Source organism: Phacochoerus africanus, chromosome 2 (genome assembly GCF_016906955.1).
Source record: "Phacochoerus africanus isolate WHEZ1 chromosome 2, ROS_Pafr_v1, whole genome shotgun sequence".
In the NCBI taxonomy this organism is placed as follows: domain Eukaryota; kingdom Metazoa; phylum Chordata; class Mammalia; order Artiodactyla; family Suidae; genus Phacochoerus; species Phacochoerus africanus.
This window is the reverse complement of record NC_062545.1, coordinates 50354636-50375687: the sequence shown is the minus strand read 5'-3', so window position 1 is coordinate 50375687 and position 21052 is coordinate 50354636. Positions and strand designations below refer to the sequence as shown.

Here is a 21052-nt window from a genome sequence, read left to right as displayed (position 1 = left end):
AGCAAGGTTAGCCCTTGAAACTGGTATTTTGCAGGAAAATAGGATTGTGAGTGTGTTAGTTGTTCCATAGGATTTGCAGAAGGACTGGCTGTCTCTGGTGGTGGTTGCTAGTTGAGGTGAGAAAGTATGTCAGCTTGCAGAGGGCGGGGTGTCTCCTGGATAATTTATAGAGAGGACTAAAAGTGGGGAGTTTCTGTGTCATGATGAGTGACTGACAGCTCTCTGGGAACTTTCAAAAAGACTCTGCATAAAAAACAAGAGAGGGACTTTGTTTTTTAAACAGCGGTGCTCCAATTAGGGATAAATATTATGGTGTGAGTGGTCAGAGGTCAAGCAAGCTGCCTTTTTGGATCTATAAATGAATTGCTGATGCATCTGGCTCACTACACCTGCAGCTGGAACAGAGTTTTTAATTACTTGAGGGGCGTGCATACACAGAGCTGCATGTTAAAAAATGAGCCCTAATTGGGGCCTCTTGTAAACCTGGCACAATTTCCATGTTTTTGGAGGCTGGACAAAATCAATTATGGAGAGAGCACTGAGTTCATCTTAGAGAGAACTGGATCTTTTTTTCTGAAAGAATCTCAGAGCCTCTCATCTTTGTCCTGCTTTGAGCAGCAATTCAGGAATTCATATTGGAAGGGCTCTCCTTATTGTTGGGCCCCCACTCACTCTATAAACCATTCCAAGAAATGCCACGCCATGGATCACTGGCTTAGCTGACTGTGTTGAGCCCCAGCCCACAAGTGACCCCTCAGCCTTGGTGGGTTCACTTCAGAGAAGTGGTCCCAGCAGAACAGTCCCTGCAGTATCCATATCACCAGAGAACTTATTAGGAAGACAGATTCTCCTCCTACACCAGGAGTGAGCCCGCAGTGGAGATGCACTAGTGTGGGTCGGTCACCCACCTCCCCCGATGAAAAGGGCTCTGGGGCTCACAGCCCTGTTTGCTCCAGTTAAAAGAAAGTCTCCATATTGGGGGCTGAGCTTAAATTTTAGTTGGAAAGAGCATGCTCTCCAAGTCCCATTTTAAGCCCTAAGAAAGGAAAATGGGGAGTTCCTGTTGTTACTCAGTGGGTTACGAAACTGACTGGTAACCATGAGGATGCAGGTTTGATCCCTGGCCTCACTCAGTGGGTTAAGGATCTGGCATTGCTGTAAGCTGTGGTGTAGGTTGCAGATGCGGGTCAGATCTGGTGTTGCTGTGGCTGTGGCTGTTGCTGTAGGCTGGCAGCTGCAGCTCAAATGTGAACCCTAGCCTGGGAACTTTCACTTCCTGCAGGTGCAACCCTAAAAAGCAAAAAAAATTTTTTTTTTAATTAAGAAAGGAAAATGTATGTGTACTTGCTAACAGCCTAGGCTGCACACAGGGCCACCCAGGGAGCTTTACACACTGCCCATGTCTGGGTCCCCTTCCCAGACATTTTGACTTCCTTGGTCCCAGTATCAGGCTTTAAAAATATTCTCCAGGTGATGTTAATGTACATCCAGGGGCGAGAAACACTGGAAACAAAGATGATGTGATCTGGAAACTTCCTGGAAGCTTGGAATCACAGCATGGAGTTGTGTCTGGATCAGACTGGGTTGGCTCTAGCAGGTGGAACTTATTTTGAAGGGGCGAACACTATATTTCTGTGTTTGAAACCTGAAAAATGTCTCTGGCACTAAGTTCATTCATGAAGCAGAATTTGCCCCCCCCCTCCATTTTTCTGTAGTATTTATCTAGAAGTGAGATAGTTCTGTTCTTTTTTCAAAAGAACTTTCTCTCCCCATCCTCCTCCAAATCTCTCTTGGCACTGAGTTCCTTTAAAACAGCATCTTCGCTGAGTTTTCTTAAAATATGGGGTGTGAGAAGAAAGGAATAAGCAGCTTTTCTGTCTCAGTCAGTGCTGTGCCATTTGGAGATGTGTGGTTCTAGGTAACAAGACTTGACCTTTTTTTGCCCATCACATGCATTAACAATCTGATTTAATAAGAAAACACATAGTGTTCTACAGAGGTTACAGATCAAATTTTTCCTGAGAATAAACACTCCATTTGAAACTTAACTGTTCCACAGTCAGAGAAGACATGTTTTTCATTGTCATTAACATTTTTTTCTCATGGTTAATAAAGAAGGGATGGTATGGGTCTTGGTTTGCTATAGACTTACTTTGAGAGCCTTTTTCCAAAGAAATTGCTATGGAGGCAAACTTTCGTAAAACAAACGTTTTACTAAAGCTTTTAACAGTTCAGGCTATGTCTTAATCAAATCAGTTTTCTTCCTAAAAAATTGCTGTGGAAAACATAGTGGAATTTTTTTTTTTTTTTTTTTTTTTTTTTTTTGCCATATCCACTGCATGCGAAGGTTCCTGGGCCAGGGATTGAACTGCACCAGAGCAGCAACCCTAGCTGCTGCAGTGACAACATCAGATCCTTAACCTGCTGAACCACAAGGGAACTTCCATAGTGGAACATTTTTAATAGGAGCTAGTAGAAATAGGCCTCAGACCATACTCAAAGCTTAAATCATGTTTATATATTTTTTGGTTTTCATCTACATGTTTTACACTTTTACACAAACATGTTACAACTGCAGCCCTGCTGTGTGTCCATTTCATGTGACACTAGAGCAGGAACACCAGAGACCCTTGAATAGCCCCTGTTCACTTTGCTGAGGATTTAGTCAGTTTTTTATGTCAGAAGTACTCTTTTTAAATGTTGATGGCTTGTTAATTTCAAGTTCCTTGGAGGAAGGCTGGGTATATTTTTAGATATTTTAGTGTGGGTCAAGTAGATGTGTCACCATGTAAAATATGTATTTTTTAAATAAATTAAACCACTTTTTATTATAAGCTCAATTGACACAGAGTTCACTCAAGATACACTCCACTTTTACAGAAGCCTGTAAATAGAATAATGCATTAACACAAAAAATAGTTCTTCAATATAAATTTAAAGAAATGATTTTCAAAGAGAATACGGGTTATTTATTTCAATTATTAAAGATGGCTGTTGTATATGCAGGGCTTGGAAAAGTACCTGTGTAGTTGAGACCCACCTTTTCCAGTGTTCATTTTGCCCATGTGAAGATGGGGCATCAATTATAGCTTCCAAATCGATGACATCAATAGCAATTATGGAGCAATGAGAATGTCTTTGGTTTCAGCCACTCTGTTCATTAAGAGCTGCTATTCTTCTCCGACTGCCTATTTCCCTTCACACCTTATCGAACGCTTACTTGACAAGCTCTTTGTAGACACAATAGACTAATAAAGGTGAGCTTGAATTCCCTGAGCCAGGTTTCCTACATCTTGGAGGAAGACATGACCAGTGTTTGGAGAAACAGATTAGCCTGACATATGTACAGCTGCTCCTCCAATTTGCCAAGTGGCTCTGTCCTGGGGCCTGTTGAAAATTTGTTTTTCCATGACTGATCACCAAAAAACAGCATTGAAATGAAGATGTGGTCTTTTTTTTTTTAAATTTGGAGAAAATCATATTCTGTATGTAAGGCAGTGTTATTAATTATGATCACTGTGCTGTATTCCCTTTATTCTGCAGTGTCCAAACATGCTGATAATCCCATCCAGTGAATGTTTACTTTCAAGACCTTGTATTTTTCAGTTCTAGAATTATTGTTTTTTTCTTAAGGGTTTTTCTGTCTCTCCCGAAGTTTCACATCACTTCACTGATTATATCCATCTTTTTCTATAAGTTTGTTTATATATAAATAAAAAACTATATATATAATAGTTTTTTTAAAGAGACAATGGTCTTATGCCTTGAAGCAACATTTTAAAGTTGGTGTGGCTTCATGCTAGAATGTGTTGAACTGTCACTATCCCTGTGAAAGTTGCATTTTAATTTATAATCTTCATCTTGCATCTTCAGAAAATGTGGCACATTCTCACTTGCCAGTCTTGAGAATAGCTGTGAGATGACATTTAAATTGCTAAGTTAACAAGTGTGCTTAAGCCGTTAGTTTTTAAAATGCTAATTGTTATATCTTCCTAATTCAGGTCATATTGATGATGAGTATAAAAAATATCTAGCGTCTGTGAGTATGAGTTCAGGCTGAGCTGTGTATCTTTGCACAGTATTGATAGACTTGTTTTGAAAATGTAGTTGATTATTTTTTGTTGTTGTTATTTTTGTTTTGTTTTGTTTTGGTCTTTTTGCCTTTTCTAGGGCCGCTCCTGCAGCATATGGAGGTTCCTAGGCTAGGGGTTAAGTTGGAGCTGTAGCCACTGGCCTACGCCAAAGCCACAGCCACAGCAACTCGGGATCTGAGCTGTGTCTGTGACCTACACCACAGCTCACAGCAACGCTGGATCCTTAACCCACTGGGCCAGGCCAGGGATTGAACCCACAACCTCATGGTTTCTAGTTGGATTCATTAACCACTGAGCCACGAAGGGAACTCCTGAAAATGTAGTTGATTCACCATAAAAATATTCACACAAGGACATTCACAGCTAAAATCAAAGTATGGCAACTATTTAAATATTCATTTCATAATTAGAGAGTTTTGACTATTTGACAAATGCACAGATGGTTGTATACATATTTTTTCCTATTTTTGTTTTGTACATGATTTTGTTTTTAAAATTATAACAATCCTGACAATATTGAATGAGGTTGGGCTGATAAAAATATTTGGAAAATGATTATGTATGGAATTTTTTGCAAAATGCCATTGCATTTTCTAACAATGTGGTAAAATAATAATTATCCACTATACTAATAAGACAGTAGAACTTGTCTTTTCCCAGGAGCAACAGAAGTCATTTAGGATCAGTTAACTGAGATAATAAGGTGCTTTGCTAATGAGGCCAAGATTCAGGGTTTGGTCTCTGCAGGGGCCAAGATAATTAATGCAGCTTTGTTCTGTGGCTGCTGAATCCCCATATTCAATCAGCTGTCTTGCAAATACACATGGTTGGTTGCAATCCAAAGTACTTTCTCTATAAATAATGAGTCAGAAGTGAAATGTAGGTACTTGCGACAGCACCCTTTAAGTTTTGAAAATTCATTAATTTATTTTTGGTAATACTAAATTTATGTTCAAGAATTTTAAAATGTATAAAAAGATACTTAGTGAAGAGTGTCTCTCCCACCCCTGTCTCCCATCTGCCTCATCTCCTTATCTTTCCCGTTAGGAGTCACTATTACTGGTTTCCAACCTACTCTTACCAGTGATGATACACAAGGATTTATAAATATACATTTTTCCCTACAGCCTTTTAACAACAAGTCATATTGTCCTTTAGCAAGTGACTTGGACCTTGCGTTTTTTTTGATGGGGGGCTTGCATTTTTTACTTAACAGTGCCTTGGGGATCATTTCAAAGAGCTAGTTCTTGGTCACAGGTGCATACTATCCCACTCTGTGGAAGGTAAAGCATATTTTACCCTTTAATAGATATTTAGATTGTTTCCAATTTCTGCTAATTTTTTTTCACGTTGCATTTGCATATTTCTTATTAAACTTCTTCCTAGTTAATTTTAATTTAGTTACTATTACAAATGGGATCATTTTTCATTATATCTTATTACTACTGATTGTTTACATATATGAAAATAATTGATTTCCATGTACTAATTTTGTACCTTGCTGCTTTACTGAATTCTCTTATTGTTTGTAGTAGATTCGGGTTGGTTTACTAGGGTTTAAGATAAACAGTTGTGGAATTCCCTGGTGGCCTAGCAGGTTAAGAATCCGGTATTGTCACTGCTGTGGTGCAGGTTGCTGCTATGGCACAGGTTCGATCCCTGGCCCAGGAAATTCTGTATGCTGCAGGTGCAACCAAAAAAAAAAAAGATAAACAGTCCTGAATGATCTCTTCCTTCACTGCTCTCATTAGCAGAGAGAGAAGGGCTGAGTAAGAGAAGAATGTGGGAACCAAAGCAAGAGTGGCTGCTGTCTTTTCGGGGCAGTAATAACTTTTGAATTAATGTCTTTAATAAGTTTTTTAGAAAGATAAACTGTCCTGAAAATACAGATGGTTCAAACCAAATAATAAAATAATAGTGATAAAGTGGGCATGGTTATAGCATTCTGACTGTAGTGGATGTTTTTCTCATTAAGCATTGTGCCAGCTTTGGGTGGAGGAATATATACTTTATCATGTTAAGGAAGCAGATTAATTCCTATTTTATTGAATGTTGTATCAGGACTGCATGTTTAATTGTCACATATCTTTTCAGCATCTATGGATATGATCATTTATTTTCCCCGCTTAGACCTCTTAATATAATTAACTCAATTTTTGCCTTGCTACATACTTTCAATGACCTTGATTGTGGCAACTTGATAACTTTTTGGTTTCTGAACATAGGCTTTGCTCTAAGCTGAAAAATATGGAATTTTATTTTTATAGACAGAAAAATAACATTTCTCTAATGAACTGCAGGTGACATGGGAGAAAGAGGTGATCGTGGCCCTCCAGGAAGAGGTCCCAAAGGTTTGCCCGGAGCTACAGGTCTTCCAGGTAAAATTGGTAGCCAGTGGGTGGTCTGAATTGGATAACATTTTAAAGAATTTCTCTTTGATTACTTCTGCTCATCATGTGAAACTCAATAATGGCTGGTATAGATTTTTTGAGATCAACTTCAATGAAAAGTTAAATAATCTATAAATCATGTATTATTCTTTGAGAGAAAATACCTGTCAGGCTTGTTTTTTAAGGTGTCAAAGTTCAGCCACAATGTACTTGCTGTAAAAAATCTTAAATGAATGGGGTCCTATCTATTTCTAGCTCAGGTGATAGTTTCCTTTTTGTTGTCGTCGTCATTGTTGTTGTTATCTAAAAGGTCAGAGCAACAGGAAAATGAATCCAAGTTTTCAACTATTCATATTGTACAGGGAATAACTGAAATTTTATTTTAAATTATAGTTGATTTACAATGTTGTGCCAATTTCTGCTGTACAGAAAAGTGATTCAGTTATACGTATATGTACATTCTTTTTATATGCTTTTCCATCATGGTCTATCCAAGGAGATTGAAAACAGTTTACTGTGCTGTAGAGTAGGACCTTGTTTATCTGTTCTAAATGTAATAGTTTGCATCTACCAGCCCCAGACTCCCAGTCCTTCCCATTCCCTCCCCTGACAACTCTATTTTCTACGTCTGAGAGTCAGTTTCACTTTTGTAGATAGGTTCATTAGTGCTATATTTTAGATTCCACATATAAGTGATATCATATATTTGTCTTTCTCTTTCTGACTTACTTCACTTAGTGTGAGAATCTCTAGTTGCGTTCATGAAATTTCATTTTAAAAGCTCCTCCTTCAAACATCCAGACCCTCCAGAAGCCCATATTCCAAAATAAATAAACCTGAACATTCCTCCTTGTGGCCACAAAAAGTCACTCCCGTGAACATAGCCCAGCTGGGTCAACAGAGGTGACAGAGTGACCTCTGTGGGAAGAGCCTGGGTTCTCTCACTGGGCGTCTGTTCTCTTTACACACTGGCTACTCTGTGGCTGGAGTCTAGGCTGCTGCACACTCACCCACTGGCCATGACTGCCCAGTCCAACCACAGAAGCAGCTTTGCAGCTGGTAGCCAGTTCAGTTCAAGAATGTGAATGGCCAAAGCCTCCCAGTGATCTCTCTGATAGCCAAAGCTTAGGAAGGCTCCCAAAGCCCTGGAGATGTCAATCAGAGGAAGGAGCTTGTGCAGAAGGAGTGTGAATACCCGCTCCACCCCCACCCCCCCCGCCCCCGTTCCCTGCCACACAACACGCCTAGTGGATCTGAAAAACTTGGTTGAGGGAAATCTCGAAAAAGAAATGATTGTTTTCTATTTCTGCCAGAGGCTTACATAGTCAATCATGGCTATAATTGCAGCCCTAAACATCATTGCCTTCTAATTATCCATTTCATTGCTCCTGGGGGATTGCTTTCTAATTTAAAATATTTTTTTAAAAAATAGGAATACATTTGGAGATAGCTCAAATGCTGCCTTTCTAAAACTGTGATTCACGGGCCTGTCAAGATGTTTTCACAAATTGATGAATTTTTGTGATTGGAAAATGAAACTTTTATGATTGGAAGAGGAAAGAAAACCTGGTTGGAGTTAAATGGGACCAAGGGAAGAATATTTTAGTATACGATAAAATCTGGATGCATTGATGGATGTTTAGAAGAGAGAAAGGAAAATATGCACTTTACTGAGTGCTCTTCTCCTTCACCAATGATAGGAATAGGAAGTTTGAAAACTGATAAAATATCATCATTATAACTTACTTAACTATGTTCTTATAGGAGAGCCTGACAGTTTCTCCTTTCATTTTGTTGACAAATCACTTAGTAGTTCCTAGACCAGCAACTTGCACTGTTGACATGATTTTCCTTTGTCAAAAATGTATTATCATTTCTGATGACTCTTACTTTCAAAAAATCTGTTGATAAACCACGTTTTGACTTTAAAAATGGAAAGATTGAGGAAGATCAGCTCATATTTGTGCAGTGTCCCAGGCTGCCACGAGGGGGCGCGTTGTCCCCCACTTGCGGTAACCCACCTGGGGTTACTGGGTCCACTGGGAGGGTTCTGCAAGGTGCCCCTGGCTGTGGCTCCGCCAGGAAGGGGCTCTGCTGATTTCCTTTTTAGCACCCAGTGTGGGTGGGGGTAAGGTAGGGTGGCTTTACCTGGCGCTCCTCTCATCTCCCTTATGAAAATGATTAGACTTGTTATAGATGGTATTGAAGTTAGTACTTAAATCTGATTTGTTCAAAAGTTTCCTGGGCTCCCCATTTCAGGACTTTGAAACCTGCCCTTTTTTGTTTCCTTTCTGTCTTTTGCCAGCCCTTGCCCTTCCCTTCCTGGCATCATTTGAAAATCTGGTTTTTTTTTTTCCTGTGGTTTTGTAACTTTTTCATTGAGGTGGTATTTGGCATTATTTAGTGAAAAATCAGAGTCACAGTTATTCTTTTAAAAATTAAGCCTCATCTTCCAAAGCAGGCAGTTTCCACAGTGCTTTAGCACCCAGGCCCAAAGGGTACATATTTATTACCCTCCTTGGGCCATATCCCCTGGTCTGTGCCTAAGTGTGTTCAGGTGACAGTTTTCCAACTCCATCAAGTCCCTGAACAAGAGCTTTGCAGCCTCTCCTCCTCTAAAGCAAGTACTTTGAAAGTGGAATCCACACTTCAGACATCTGGCTTTACATTGTGACTGTCACTTGCCAGCTCTATGACACTGGGTAAGTTCTGGACTGCTGTGTACCTCAGTGTCACTGCTTATAAAAGAATAGTCAATCCCTGCATTTCCCAGAGAGCCTAATTCTGAGAATTAAAGAAAAATCAATCAATGTAATGTGCTTAGGACAGTTTCTGGATATAGTAGGTGCTCAAGAAATTTAGTTATTAATGTAAAGTGGATTGATATAACAAATCCACTTTTGCCTTTTGAGGTAGATGAAGGGCAAAGCTGGATCTTGGTTCAGTCCTTGTGGTTTCAGCTCTCAGTCAGCAGGAAGAGCTACTTTTCTGTCATTTGGTACTGCTCCCTAACACCTCAGACCTTCCCTCCACAAAATCCACTTCAGCTCCAAATCACAAAGGCTAAGTGCTGGGTCACTGTAAATCATGCCAGTGGCTCATTATCCACTGAGAGACTGGCCTGTTTATAATTTCCCTAATTGACATTGCAATTAGGAATGTCATTTCTCAACTTTCACAAACATGACAGTAAAGAGACTTTAGGATCTGGCGAACCTTTAGTCGCGCTCTGTTCAGGAACTTGTCAAGAAGCTTCTAGATAAATAGACATTTTACATAAAGGAAGGAGCCTGAAGAATAGGATGTTGGGCAACCTTCTTTGTGGTCCCTATTGTTGGGTTTGGGACTGGAATCCTAAGTGGAAAGAAAGTTTATTTGGTCATTCTTCTTAGTACTAATGTATTCCATATATTTGAATAAAAAGGCAACTAATATTTTCATTATCTATCAGTTATCTGACTTGCTTTGTTCTTTTGTGACTTTTAGTTCTCTGAATCTCTTTATCTCCCAGCCTGTTCAGTGTTAAGTGCCCTTTGGGGTTGTGATGGTACGTGGTTTAATACAGACCATGGGTTGTTATTATTATAACCATTATGTGGACTGTCATTTTGGCTGTAGTACTCTGTTGTCTGAAACATTGTCATCAATTGTCCAGTTTGCTTCTCGCAGCCAGGAGTAGGCAGGGCAGATGTATAAGGACATGCTTGAGAGCCTGGGCATGGGCACTGCTCTTTCACTTATTTTCAGCTTTGCCAGCTCTGAGTACTGCAGCTTCTTCCTGGCTAGTGGTAGGGGGTAAGCCACACCTGTGCTGAGGGCTCATTTAGGAGGGTCTATGGACGTGTTAATGCATGCCAAGCTCTTAGCCTAGTGCCTGACTTGTGTCAAACATCCTGCATCTTTGGCTCTTATCATTGCTATTCCTCCTTTTGTATTTGAGGAAATGAAGACTTGAAGGTCATGGGCCCTGACAAAGTTCTCTCAGGTAGTAAATGATACAGGCTGATATTCATGTGTCCAGGTTCACTCTGTGGACAATATGATGGGCTGGCGGTCCGGGTATACTATTAGTCCGTCTAGCCATCCCCACATCCAACTTCAGCTTAATTCTTTTCCTGCCTCGCTAAGCTGAGCTATACTGAGCATATGGAGGAAGGTCCCTGGAGCTTTAGACACAATCCCTGCCCCCACCTCCTGTCTCTTACTTCAGGCCTTCGATGGCATCATTTGACTGGGCTGAGTCCTCAAGAGGAAGGAAGTCTTTGCCCCCTGCCATTGGACTTGTCCATTTGGGACCACTTCCTTGGCACTTTAGGGATTTGAAGGAAAAAACCTTTAAGAGTGGGTCTTGACTTCCTCTTTGTGCATTTAGTCACACTGGAGGAAGGACAAAGTTAAATGATGGTCCTGTGTGTACCCCCAGGACTGTGATCCCAGGTTAGATCTGGCTCATGTTCTCCATATCACGCAACTGGGCTACTCGCGTTTTTTGTGCAAAATTTGCCGATGGATGAGCTTTGCTTGTACATGTGGAAAGGAAAAAGTCTCCAGACACAAAGGGCACTCTCTTTTAGGCTTACGTTAAGCAGAAGTCATTTGTCATATCCCTCCTGCTGTCCTGTGTCCACTATTTTATTCAGTTGTGGTGATCTTATGTAAACAAACCACTTTATACACCAATTTCTTAAACATAAGTGCTTTGTCAAATGCCACAAAAGTTAGGTCAGTACAAGGTGAGAAATGTACGAAATTCCCTATTTGATACTGAAAATTATTTCCAGTTTTTTTTTTTTTTAAAGCCTGCAAGCACTGTCCCTTTCATTTCGTACCAGGTATTACTAGGTCACAAAGAATGTGCCAGCCAGGATGGACTTCTGTCAGTGTAACGCCACTACCCTCTAGTGTTCATACAGAGAATGACACAGACATACATTTTTAAAAATCATGAAATGTTTGGCAATAACATTTTATAGGCCCTTGAAATGTAAGGAAACTGTGTAATCATTATGCAGTTAGTGTAGCTAACACACCTATGGGGCAGGCAAATCAGAATGAGAGCACTTCATCTCCATGCTTTCTCTTTCTTATTAGAATTGAAATGTAGTTTATAGATATTCGTTAATGAAACTGCTGGACTTCTTGAATGACTTAGTATGATGCCCCCAGATTATGCTCCCACATAATATTCTTAGAGCACCTTGGAGGGTAAATGCCCAGAGTCACGCCTCACCAGAAACTTATACGCTGTTGTGGAAAGGCTGGTTTTTCCCTTTGGCCATTTTTACAAGGTGAAACCTCAGAAAAATAAGCTTTAGTCACTTGTGAGAGTTCTAGAAGAATCAATAATAACGCTTGGCTATTATCCCTATTTCTGCTTCTAAGTCAATTCTGGCCCAATAAATTAACCTCCCAGCCACACACCCCCGCCCCATGTGCCCTAGCAGATCCAGCAAATCAGTAGGAGTAGAAATGCAGTTAGGATGGAATAGGGATTGACTACCCTCATTTCTAATTCCACTTTCTGGCATGTGAGTATGTGACTCTAGACAATGATTTAACCTTCACACCCTCAGTTTACACACGAGGGAAATGGGGTCATCATTGACGGGCACAGGGAAAAGGGAGTGTTTGTGGAGATGGTGATGGTGATGACGACCTGGTCCAAATCTCCACAGGGAAGTCGCTGAGTTGGCAAAAGCAGGGCTTGGATTCCATGTACTTTTCATAAAAGAAACCCAGGGTGCACAGAATGGCTTCGTCAACTCTTTCCTCGAAGGATGAGTAGGAATCTGGAACACACTTATTGAAAAAGCCCCTCTCCTAGACTGTGTTAAAATAGGGAAACTAACTGAGTTCCCCCTGTGGGCAGTGGGTTAATGATCCGGCTTGTCTCTGTAACATTGCTGGTTTGATCCTTAGCCCAGCTCAGTGAGTTAATAGGGCTACTAAACCTGAATACTTAAAAAGCTTTCTTTTTCCATTTTTTTCCCCCCTTTTCAGCCGCCCCATGGCAACTGCAAGTTCCTAGGCCAGGGATTGAATCTGAGCCATATATTTGGCCTATGCCGCAGCTGCAGCAATGCCAGATCCTTAATCTACTGCTCTGGGCCAGGGATTGAACTGGCAACACCACAGAGATGAGCCAGATTATTAACCTGCTGCACCACAGAGGGACTCCCGCTTCTGTTTTGTTTTGTTTTGTTTGTTTTATTTCATTACTCAAATGAATTTATCACATCTGTAGTTGTATAATGATCATAACAATCTGATTTCACAGGATTTCCATCCCACAGTCCAGGCACATCCCCCCACCCCCTAAACTGTCTCCTCAGGAGATCGTAAGTTTTTCAATGTCTGTGAGCCAGCATCTGTTCTGCAAAGAAGTTCCGTCTGTCCTTTTTTCAGATTCCACATGTCAGTGAAAGCATTGGATGTTGGTGTCTCATTGGCTGGCTGACTTCACTTAGCATGATAGTTTCTAGGTCCATCCATGTTGCAAAAAATGCTGGTATTTCGTTCTTTTTAATGGCTGAGTAATATTCCACTGTGTATATGCACCACATCTTCTGGATCCACTCCTCTGTCGATGGACATTTAGGTTGATTCCATGTCTTGGCTATTGTAAATAGTGCTGCAATGAACATCGGCGTACATGTGTCTTTGCGAGTCGTGGTTTTCTCTGGATAGATGCCCAGGAGTGGGATTGCTGGATCAAATGGTAGTTCTATGTTTAGTTTTCTGAGGAATCTCCATACTGCTTTCCACAGTGGCTGCACCAATTTACAATCCCACCAACAGTTTTTAACAGGGTTCCTTTTTCTCCACACCCTCCCCAGCACTTATTGTTTGTAGACTTTTGGATGATGGCCATTCTGGGTGGTGTAAGGTGGTACCTCAGAGTGGTTTTGATGTGCATCTCTCTAATAATGAGTGATGTTGAACGTCCTTTGATGTGTTTCTTGGCCATCTGTATGTCTTCTTTGGAGAACTGTCTGTTTAGATCTTCTGCCCATTTTTGGATGGGGTTGTTTGTTTTTTTGGTGTTGAGCTGCAGAAGTTGTTTATAAATTGTGGAGATGAATCCCTTGTCAGTCGATTCACTTGCAAAGATTTCCCCCCATTCTGTGGGTTGTCTTTCTGTGTTGTTTAGGGTTTCCTTTGCTGTGCAGAAACTTTGAAGTTTGAGTAGGTCCCATTGGTTTATTTTTGTTTTTATTGTCAGTACTCTGAGAGGTGGATCTGAGAAGATGTTGCTATCATTTATGTCAGAGAGCGTTTGGCCTATGTTTTCCTCTAAGAGTTTGATAGTGTCTGGTCTTATATCTAGGTCTTTAATCCATTTGGAGTTTATTTTTGTGTATGGTGTTAGGGAGTGTTCTCATTTCATTTTCTTCCATGTGGCTGTCCAGTTTTCCCAGCACCACTTATTGAACAAGCTGTCCTTTCTCCCTTGTATATATTCTTGCCTCCTTTGTCACAGATGAGTTGGCTGTAGGTGCGTGGGTTGAATTCTGGGCTTTCTATCCTGTCCACTGATCTATATTTCTGTCTTTGTGCCAGTACCATGCAGTTTTGGTGACTGTTGCTTTGTAGTATAGTCTGAAGTCGGGGAGCCCGATTCCTCCAGCTCCATTTTTCGTTTTCAGGATGTCTTTGTCTATTCTGGGTGTTTTGTGCTTCCAAACAAACTTTAAAATATTTTGTTTGAGTTCTGTGAAAAATGTCCTTGGTAATTTGACAGGGATTGCATTGAATCTGTAGATTGCCTTAGGTAGTATAGTCATTTTTATCATATTGATTCTTCCAATCCACGAGCATTGTATATCTTTCCCATGTATTTGTGTCATCTTTGATTTCTTTCATCAGTGTCTTATAGTTTTCAGAGTATAGGTCTTTTGTCTCTTTAGGTAGGTTTACTCCTAGGTATTTTATTCTTTTGGGTGCGATGGTAAACGGGATTGCTTCCCTAATTTCCTTTTCTGCTCTTTCATTGTTAGTATATAGAAACGCTGTCGATTTCTGTGTATTGATTTTGTATCCTGTGATGTTGCCAAATTCGTGAATGAGCTCTTAACAGTTTTCTGGTAGAGTCTTTAGGATTCTAGGTATAGTACCATGTCATCTGCAAATAGGGATAGTTTTACTTCTTCCTTTCCAGTTTGGATTCCTTTTATTTCTTTTACTTCTCTGATTGCTGTGTCTAGGACTTCCAGAACTATGTTGAAGAGTAGTGGCGAGAGTGGACCTCCTTGTCTTGATCCTGATCTCAGCGGGAATTCTTTCAGCTTTTCACCATTGAGAATGATGTTCGCTGTGGGTTTATCATATATGGCCTTTATCATGTTGAGGTAGGTTCCCGTTATGCCCACTTTCTTAAGGGTTTTTTTTATCAGAAATGGGTGTTGGATTTTGTCAAAGGCTTTTTCCACGTCTATTGAGAGGATCATATGGTTTTCATTCTTCAGTTTGTTACTGTGGTGTATCACACTGATGGATTTGCGGATATTGAGGAACCGTTGCATCCCTGGGATAAATCCCACTTGATCATGATGTAGAATCCTTTTAATGTATTGTTGGATACGGTTTGCTAGTGTTTTGTTGAGGATTTTTGCATCGATGTTCATCAGTGAAATTGGCCTGTAGTTGTTTTTTTTTTTTTGTGGAGTCTTTGTCTGGTTTTGGTAACAGGGTGATGGTGGCCTCACAGAATGAGTTTGGGAGTATCCCTTCCTTTGCAATTTTTTTGCAATAGTTTCCAAAGGAGAAGTGTTAGCTCTTCTCTAAATGTTTGATAGAATTTGCCCGTGAAGCCATCTGGTCCTGGACTTTTGTTCATTGGAAGTTTTTTAATCCCAGTTTCCATTTCAGTTCTTGTGGTGGGTCCATTAATCTTTTCTATTTCATCTTGGTTTAGTCTTGGAAGATTGGACTTTTCTAAGAATTTGTCCATTTCTTCTAGGTTTTCCCTTTGATTGGCATATAGTTGCATGTAGTAGTCTCTTATGATCCTTTGTATTTCTGTGATGTCCATTGTTACTTCTTTTTCATTTCTAATTTCATTGATTTGAGTCCTCTCTCATTTTTGCTTCATAAGTCTGGCTAGGGGTTGATGAATTTTGTTGATCTTTTCAAAGAACCAGCTTTTTGGTTCATTGATCTTTCCTATGGTTTTCTTTGTTTCTACTTCATTGATTTCTGCTCTGATCTTTATGATTTCTTTCCTTCTACTAACTTTAGGTCTTGTCTGTTCTTCTCTCTCGAGCTGCTTTAGATGTAAAGTTAGCTTGTTCATTTGGGCTTTTTCTTGTTTCCTGAGGTGAGCTTGTATTGCTCTAAACTTTCCTCTTAGAATGGCTTTTGCTGCATCCCGTAGGTTTTGGAGTGTCATATCTTCATTGTCATTTGCTGCCAGGTATTTTTTAATTTCCTCTTTGATTTCTTCAGTGATCCATTGGTTGTTGAGTAGCATGTTGTTTAGTCTCCGTGTATTTGTGTTTTTTGCAGTTTTTGTCTTGTTGTTGACTTCCGGTTGTATAGCGTTGTGGTCGGAAAAGATGCTTGATATGATTTCAATTTTCTTAGAGTTACCGAGGTTGGATTTGTAGCCCAGGATGTGCTCAACCTTAGAGAATGTTCCATGTGCATTTGAGAAGAACGTGTATTGTGTTGCTTTTGGATGAAATGTCCTATAAATATCTATTAAGTCCATCTGGTTTAGGGCGTCATTCAGGGCCTGTGTTTCTTTATTGATTTTCTGTCTGGGTGATCTGTCCATTGCTGTAAGTGGGGTGTTAAAGTCCCCCACTATGATTGTGTTATTGTCGATGTCTCCTTTTAAGGGTGTTAGCAGTTGCCTTATATATGGTGGTGAACCTGTGTTGGGTACGTAGATATTTAAAATGGTCATATCATCTTCTTGGATTGATCCTTTGATCATTATGTAATGTCCTTCTTTGTCCCTGAAGATAGTCTTCATTTTAGTCTACTTTGTCTGATAGGAGTATTGCTACTCCAGCTTTCTTTTGATCCCCGTTTGCATGAAATATCTTCTTCCATCCTCTCACTTTCAATTTGTATGTGTCCCTAGAAGTGAAGTGGGTCTCTTGAAGACAGCATATATATGGGTCTTGTTTTTGTATCCATTCAGCCAGTCTAAGTCTGTTGGCTGGGGCATTTAGTCCATTAACATTTAAGGTAATTATTGATATGTATGTTTTTATTGCCATTTTATTAATTGCTTTGGATTTGCTTTTGCTGCTCTTTTTTCTTTCCTTCTTCTCTTGTTCTTTTCTGCCTATAGAAGTTCCTTTAGTATTTGTTGTAAGGCTGGTTAAGTGTTGCTGAATTCTCTCAGCTTTTGCTTATCTGAGAAGGTTTTGATTTCTCCTTCAAATGTGAAGGAGAGCCTTGCTGGGGAGAGTAATCTTGGTTGGAGGTTTTTTCCTTTCATCACGTTGAGTATATCATGCCACTTCCTTCTGGCCTGCAGAGTTTCTGTTGAAAAATCTGCTGATAGCCTTATTGGGGTTCCCTTGTATGTGATTTGTTTCTTTTCCCTAGGTGCTTTCAAGATTTTCTCTTTGTCTTTAATTTTGGTCAGTTTGATTAATATGCGTCTTGGGGTGTTCCTCCTTGGGTTTATTTATTTATTTTTTTAATTTTTATTTTATTTTTTGTCTTTTTGCCATTTCTTGGGCCGCTCCCTGTGGCATATGGAGGTTCTCAGGCTAGGGGTCTAATTTGGAGCTGTAGCTGCCAGCCTACGCCAGAGCCACAGCAACGTGAAAGTCTGTGTGTGCCTTTTAAGAATGGGGTCTCCGTTTACCCCAGTCCCGTGGAGCTCCTGTACACAAGCCCCACTGACCTTCAATATCAGATGCTCCAGGGCTCCTTTTCCCAGTGCTGGATCCCCACACGTGAGGGTTTGATATGTGGCTCAGAACTCTCACTCCTGTAGGTGAGTCTCTGTGAACCAGTTAGTTTTCAATCTGTGGAGCTCCCACCCAGGAAGTATGGGGTTGTTTATATCGTGAAATCACGCCTCCTACGTCTTGATGTGGCCTCCTCTTTTTCTTCTGGAGTAGGTTATCTTTTTTAAGGTTTCCAGTCTATTTGGGTGGAGATTGCTCAGCCTTTAGTTGTGAATTTTGTTGTTTTTAGGAGAGAAGTTCAGCTCCAGTCCTTCTATTCCATCTTAATCCCGTCTCTCTTGTTTTCTCCTGCTTCTGTTTTTAAAGATTGCTTGTGGAGTTGAAAATAAACTCCCTGAAATTTAAGGTTTTAGTCAGGAGGCTGGTTTTACGCATGTTAAAAAAAGTAAATTAGTGGCTAACATTTAAGAATTGAGTGTCCAAGTTGTCGTTGAAATGACAAGAGCTTTGGCAGCACTGCCCCGAATCCCCCATGGTGGCAGTGACATGCTGGCATCCACTTTCCAGGTGATGGAAAGCCTCAGCTCTCTCTGCTGTCTCCTTAACTCTGATGTGTTACAGTTTCCATTACACTTGTGCTACCCCGTAAAGGCAGAGGGGGATTTTTTTTGTGCCTTTTTTTTTTTTTTTTTTTTTTTTTAGGCCGCACCCACAGCACATGGAGGTTCCTAGGCTAGGGGCTGAATTGGAGCTATAGCTGCCGGCCTACACTACAGCCACAGAAATGAGGGATCTGAGCCATGTCTGTGACCTGCACCACAGCTCATGGCACCGCTGGATCGTTAATCCACTGAGTGAGGCCAGGGATTGAACCCGCATCCTCATGGGTTCTAGTCAGGTTTGTTACCACTGAGCCATGACAGGAACTCCAGAGGGAGAATTTCTTAATCTAGGGTCATTTCTTTACTACATCAGGAGTCATCAAACTTTTTTGGTTAAAAGACCATGTTTTTGAGCTCTGCCAGGTGGCTTCTGTTGCCATTCTCATCTCTGCCCTTGTAGTGCCAAAGCAGCCAGGGTGATGTGGGAGCTAACGGCCAGGCTGTGTTCTGTTGAAATTGTTCACAACACAGGGGCTGGCACATGGGCTACAGTTTGCCCACTCCAGCCTTTTAAATGCATTCATATCTGCCCATCTTTTGAAGCCTTAAAAGATCAACTTAACCTTTAGCTGTCCTGGTGCCAGGAGATCTGCACAGACTCTGCTGAAGGCATGTTTCTGCTAAAACCTTATCGATAGGGACATGGATTAGGGAGACACCTTCTCTGGGGTCTTGTCTTGAAAGGAAAACAGAATCATGTGCTTCATCCCATCTTATTATAGTCAAATGAAAGCCTAAGGGCTAAAATGAAGGGAAATTGCTCACATCTGCTTATCTACAGCCTTGAGATGTATAGAGTCAAAGATACTTATCTCTTAAAACTTAATAATGTTTTTGTCCTGTAATGTTGCTTTGTGTGGATTGAATTATAACGGGAAGAATGAGATGTCATATGTAAAGCAGACTCTCTAACCCACTTTCCTTCTAAGTATGTGAACTAGGTAATATGACTGCTTAATAAGACCAGATCACTATAATAAGGCCAACAAGAGACAGTGTAATAAGACCACCAAAATAGGAAAAGAAAACTACAAGCCACCAAGAAATAAGAAAAGGAACTAAACCCAAGTTAATATATAATTGAACATACAGATTTGGTTTTCACCTTTTTGGATGAACAGACAAATTAAAACAGTTGACCTGGAATGAGGATCTCTATACAACTGTATTATCATGGCAAAGATGATTTGTTCTACACAGCTTTCTTATGGCCCCCTTTACAGCAGTAGTGTGGCAGCATTGCCTGTGTGATGGAATAAACATTCAGCAGAAAATTCTCTTTGTTATGGAAACTGTGCTGCAGAGGCTGTGCTTCACTGGTCCACGGATGAACCAAGCAGCCTTTGCACTTAACCAAAGAAAGGCCCTCAAGGAACTTAGTCACCGTGAAGTTCCTGTCAGAGTAAAGCCCTTGATGAGAAAAATTTTAGAGAATTCCTTGGGGGTGCATTACACAGTCTTCTAAGAGACAAGAATCAATCATATTCTAATAATCATAATAACAGCCCCCATTTATGAGGCGTGTTCAGGCATGGAACTTAATTATAAGGCAGGCACCATCTATCCTGTAAACGAAGAGACTGGGAGGTAAGTGGCTTGCTGATATCACACTGCTCATAAATGGTAGAGCTAGAACACACCGCCTCCTGTCTGGGTCTTCTAAGTACTGAGGTACATGTCTTCCTGCCCGGAGATTGATCACCCTCTAGAAATAAGGTCTGCTGCTACAGGGGTGCTGCCTGAAGAAATACAACATGGGCCGCAAAAGCCAGTTGCATGTATAATTTAAAATCTGCTGGTAGCCACGTTAAAAGAAGTCCAAAGAATCAGGTGAAATTCATTTTAATAATATTTAAATATATATTTTTATATTATGTTTTAATAATTATTTAACCTACTGGGTCCAAAATGTTATAATTTCATCATGTAATAAATACAAAAATTACTCATGAATTATTAAAAAATGAAGTCCAGGTGTGTGTGGCCCTTTCGGCTTGTTCGGACTTGACTCAGCTGCATTCCTGGGCTCAGTAATCTGTGTACAGAGGCTACAAATTGGGCAGTTTGGCTCTACTGATAGAAAGGGACGGGAGGTGCTGAAGTCTCTTAACAGTTGGTTTAGAAGAAACCCGACTGGAGTGAAGGAACTTTATCATCACCATCATGTCATCGTCCTCCATCATCTTCAGAGGCATTTATTGAAGTCCTCTTTCCACACTGCTTGGTAGTGGGGGGTCCAGCGGCTCCTGCAGCAGCCGTGAGGGGTCCTGCTCACATGGGCATCTTTTGTATGTTTCAGGTGACCCAGGACCTGCCAGCTACGGGAGGAATGGCCGGGACGGCGAGCGAGGACCCCCAGGGGTGGCAGGCATTCCTGGTGTACCCGGCCCCCCAGGCCCTCCTGGGCCTCCTGGTTTCTGCGAACCAGCCTCTTGCACCATGCAGGCTGGGCAGCGGGCATTTAATAGCAAGGGTCCTGACCAGTGAAAGGTTAGTGTTGCATGACTGTCTGCATAAACCATGCCTGGTGGAGTGGCTTGGAGGAGAAACCACCTGAAGCCAGGCAAAGGTGACAGTGCATCACCCTCAAGGTTATTCTAGAAGTTGCACCTGATGATCAGGTTAGAACAATGGTGCTATTCAAGAAATCCTCTTTCCTTTCTGTGGAGGGGAGCCGGTGGTGTTATCCATCAGACAAGCAAAACCCCTCCCTTGAAGTAAATTTATAGTCCTGTCCCCAGGATCTTGAACTTGTGTGCTAGCCATGTGTGGCGTGTCATGGGCCACTGTGCCAATAAACAAAAACAACTGTTTGGTTTACCTCAGTTGCAGTAATTTTCATTTTTTATTTAGAGCTTGTTCTCAGATGATTGTTTCAGATCTACCGTGGATTTCCAGACTAGTTGTGAAGAAACCCCCACTGCAGGCAATAAAATTAGTTCCTAACCACCCCCCCCCCACTACCACCTCCCTGCACTGTGCACTCTCAGGGGTGCAGGGAACCTCTGCCATATGTAGTGGTTTCCTTACAGCAC

General features: G+C 40.9%; 1 protein-coding gene across 3 annotated transcripts in view; it reads left to right on the top strand.

Moving 5' to 3' along the window:
• The window catches only part of COL9A1 (collagen type IX alpha 1 chain), a 94106-nt gene extending 73269 nt beyond the window's left edge, over positions 1-20837 (top strand). For all 3 annotated transcript variants that reach the window (XM_047760117.1, XM_047760137.1, XM_047760126.1), the window contains 2 exons: positions 6395-6472; positions 20317-20837. In XM_047760117.1, coding sequence (XP_047616073.1) covers positions 6395-6472; positions 20317-20504 — 266 coding nt within the window. In that variant the 3' untranslated portion in view covers positions 20505-20837. The remainder of the gene's footprint in view (positions 1-6394; positions 6473-20316) is intronic.
• Positions 20838-21052: the final 215 nt, after the last annotated feature.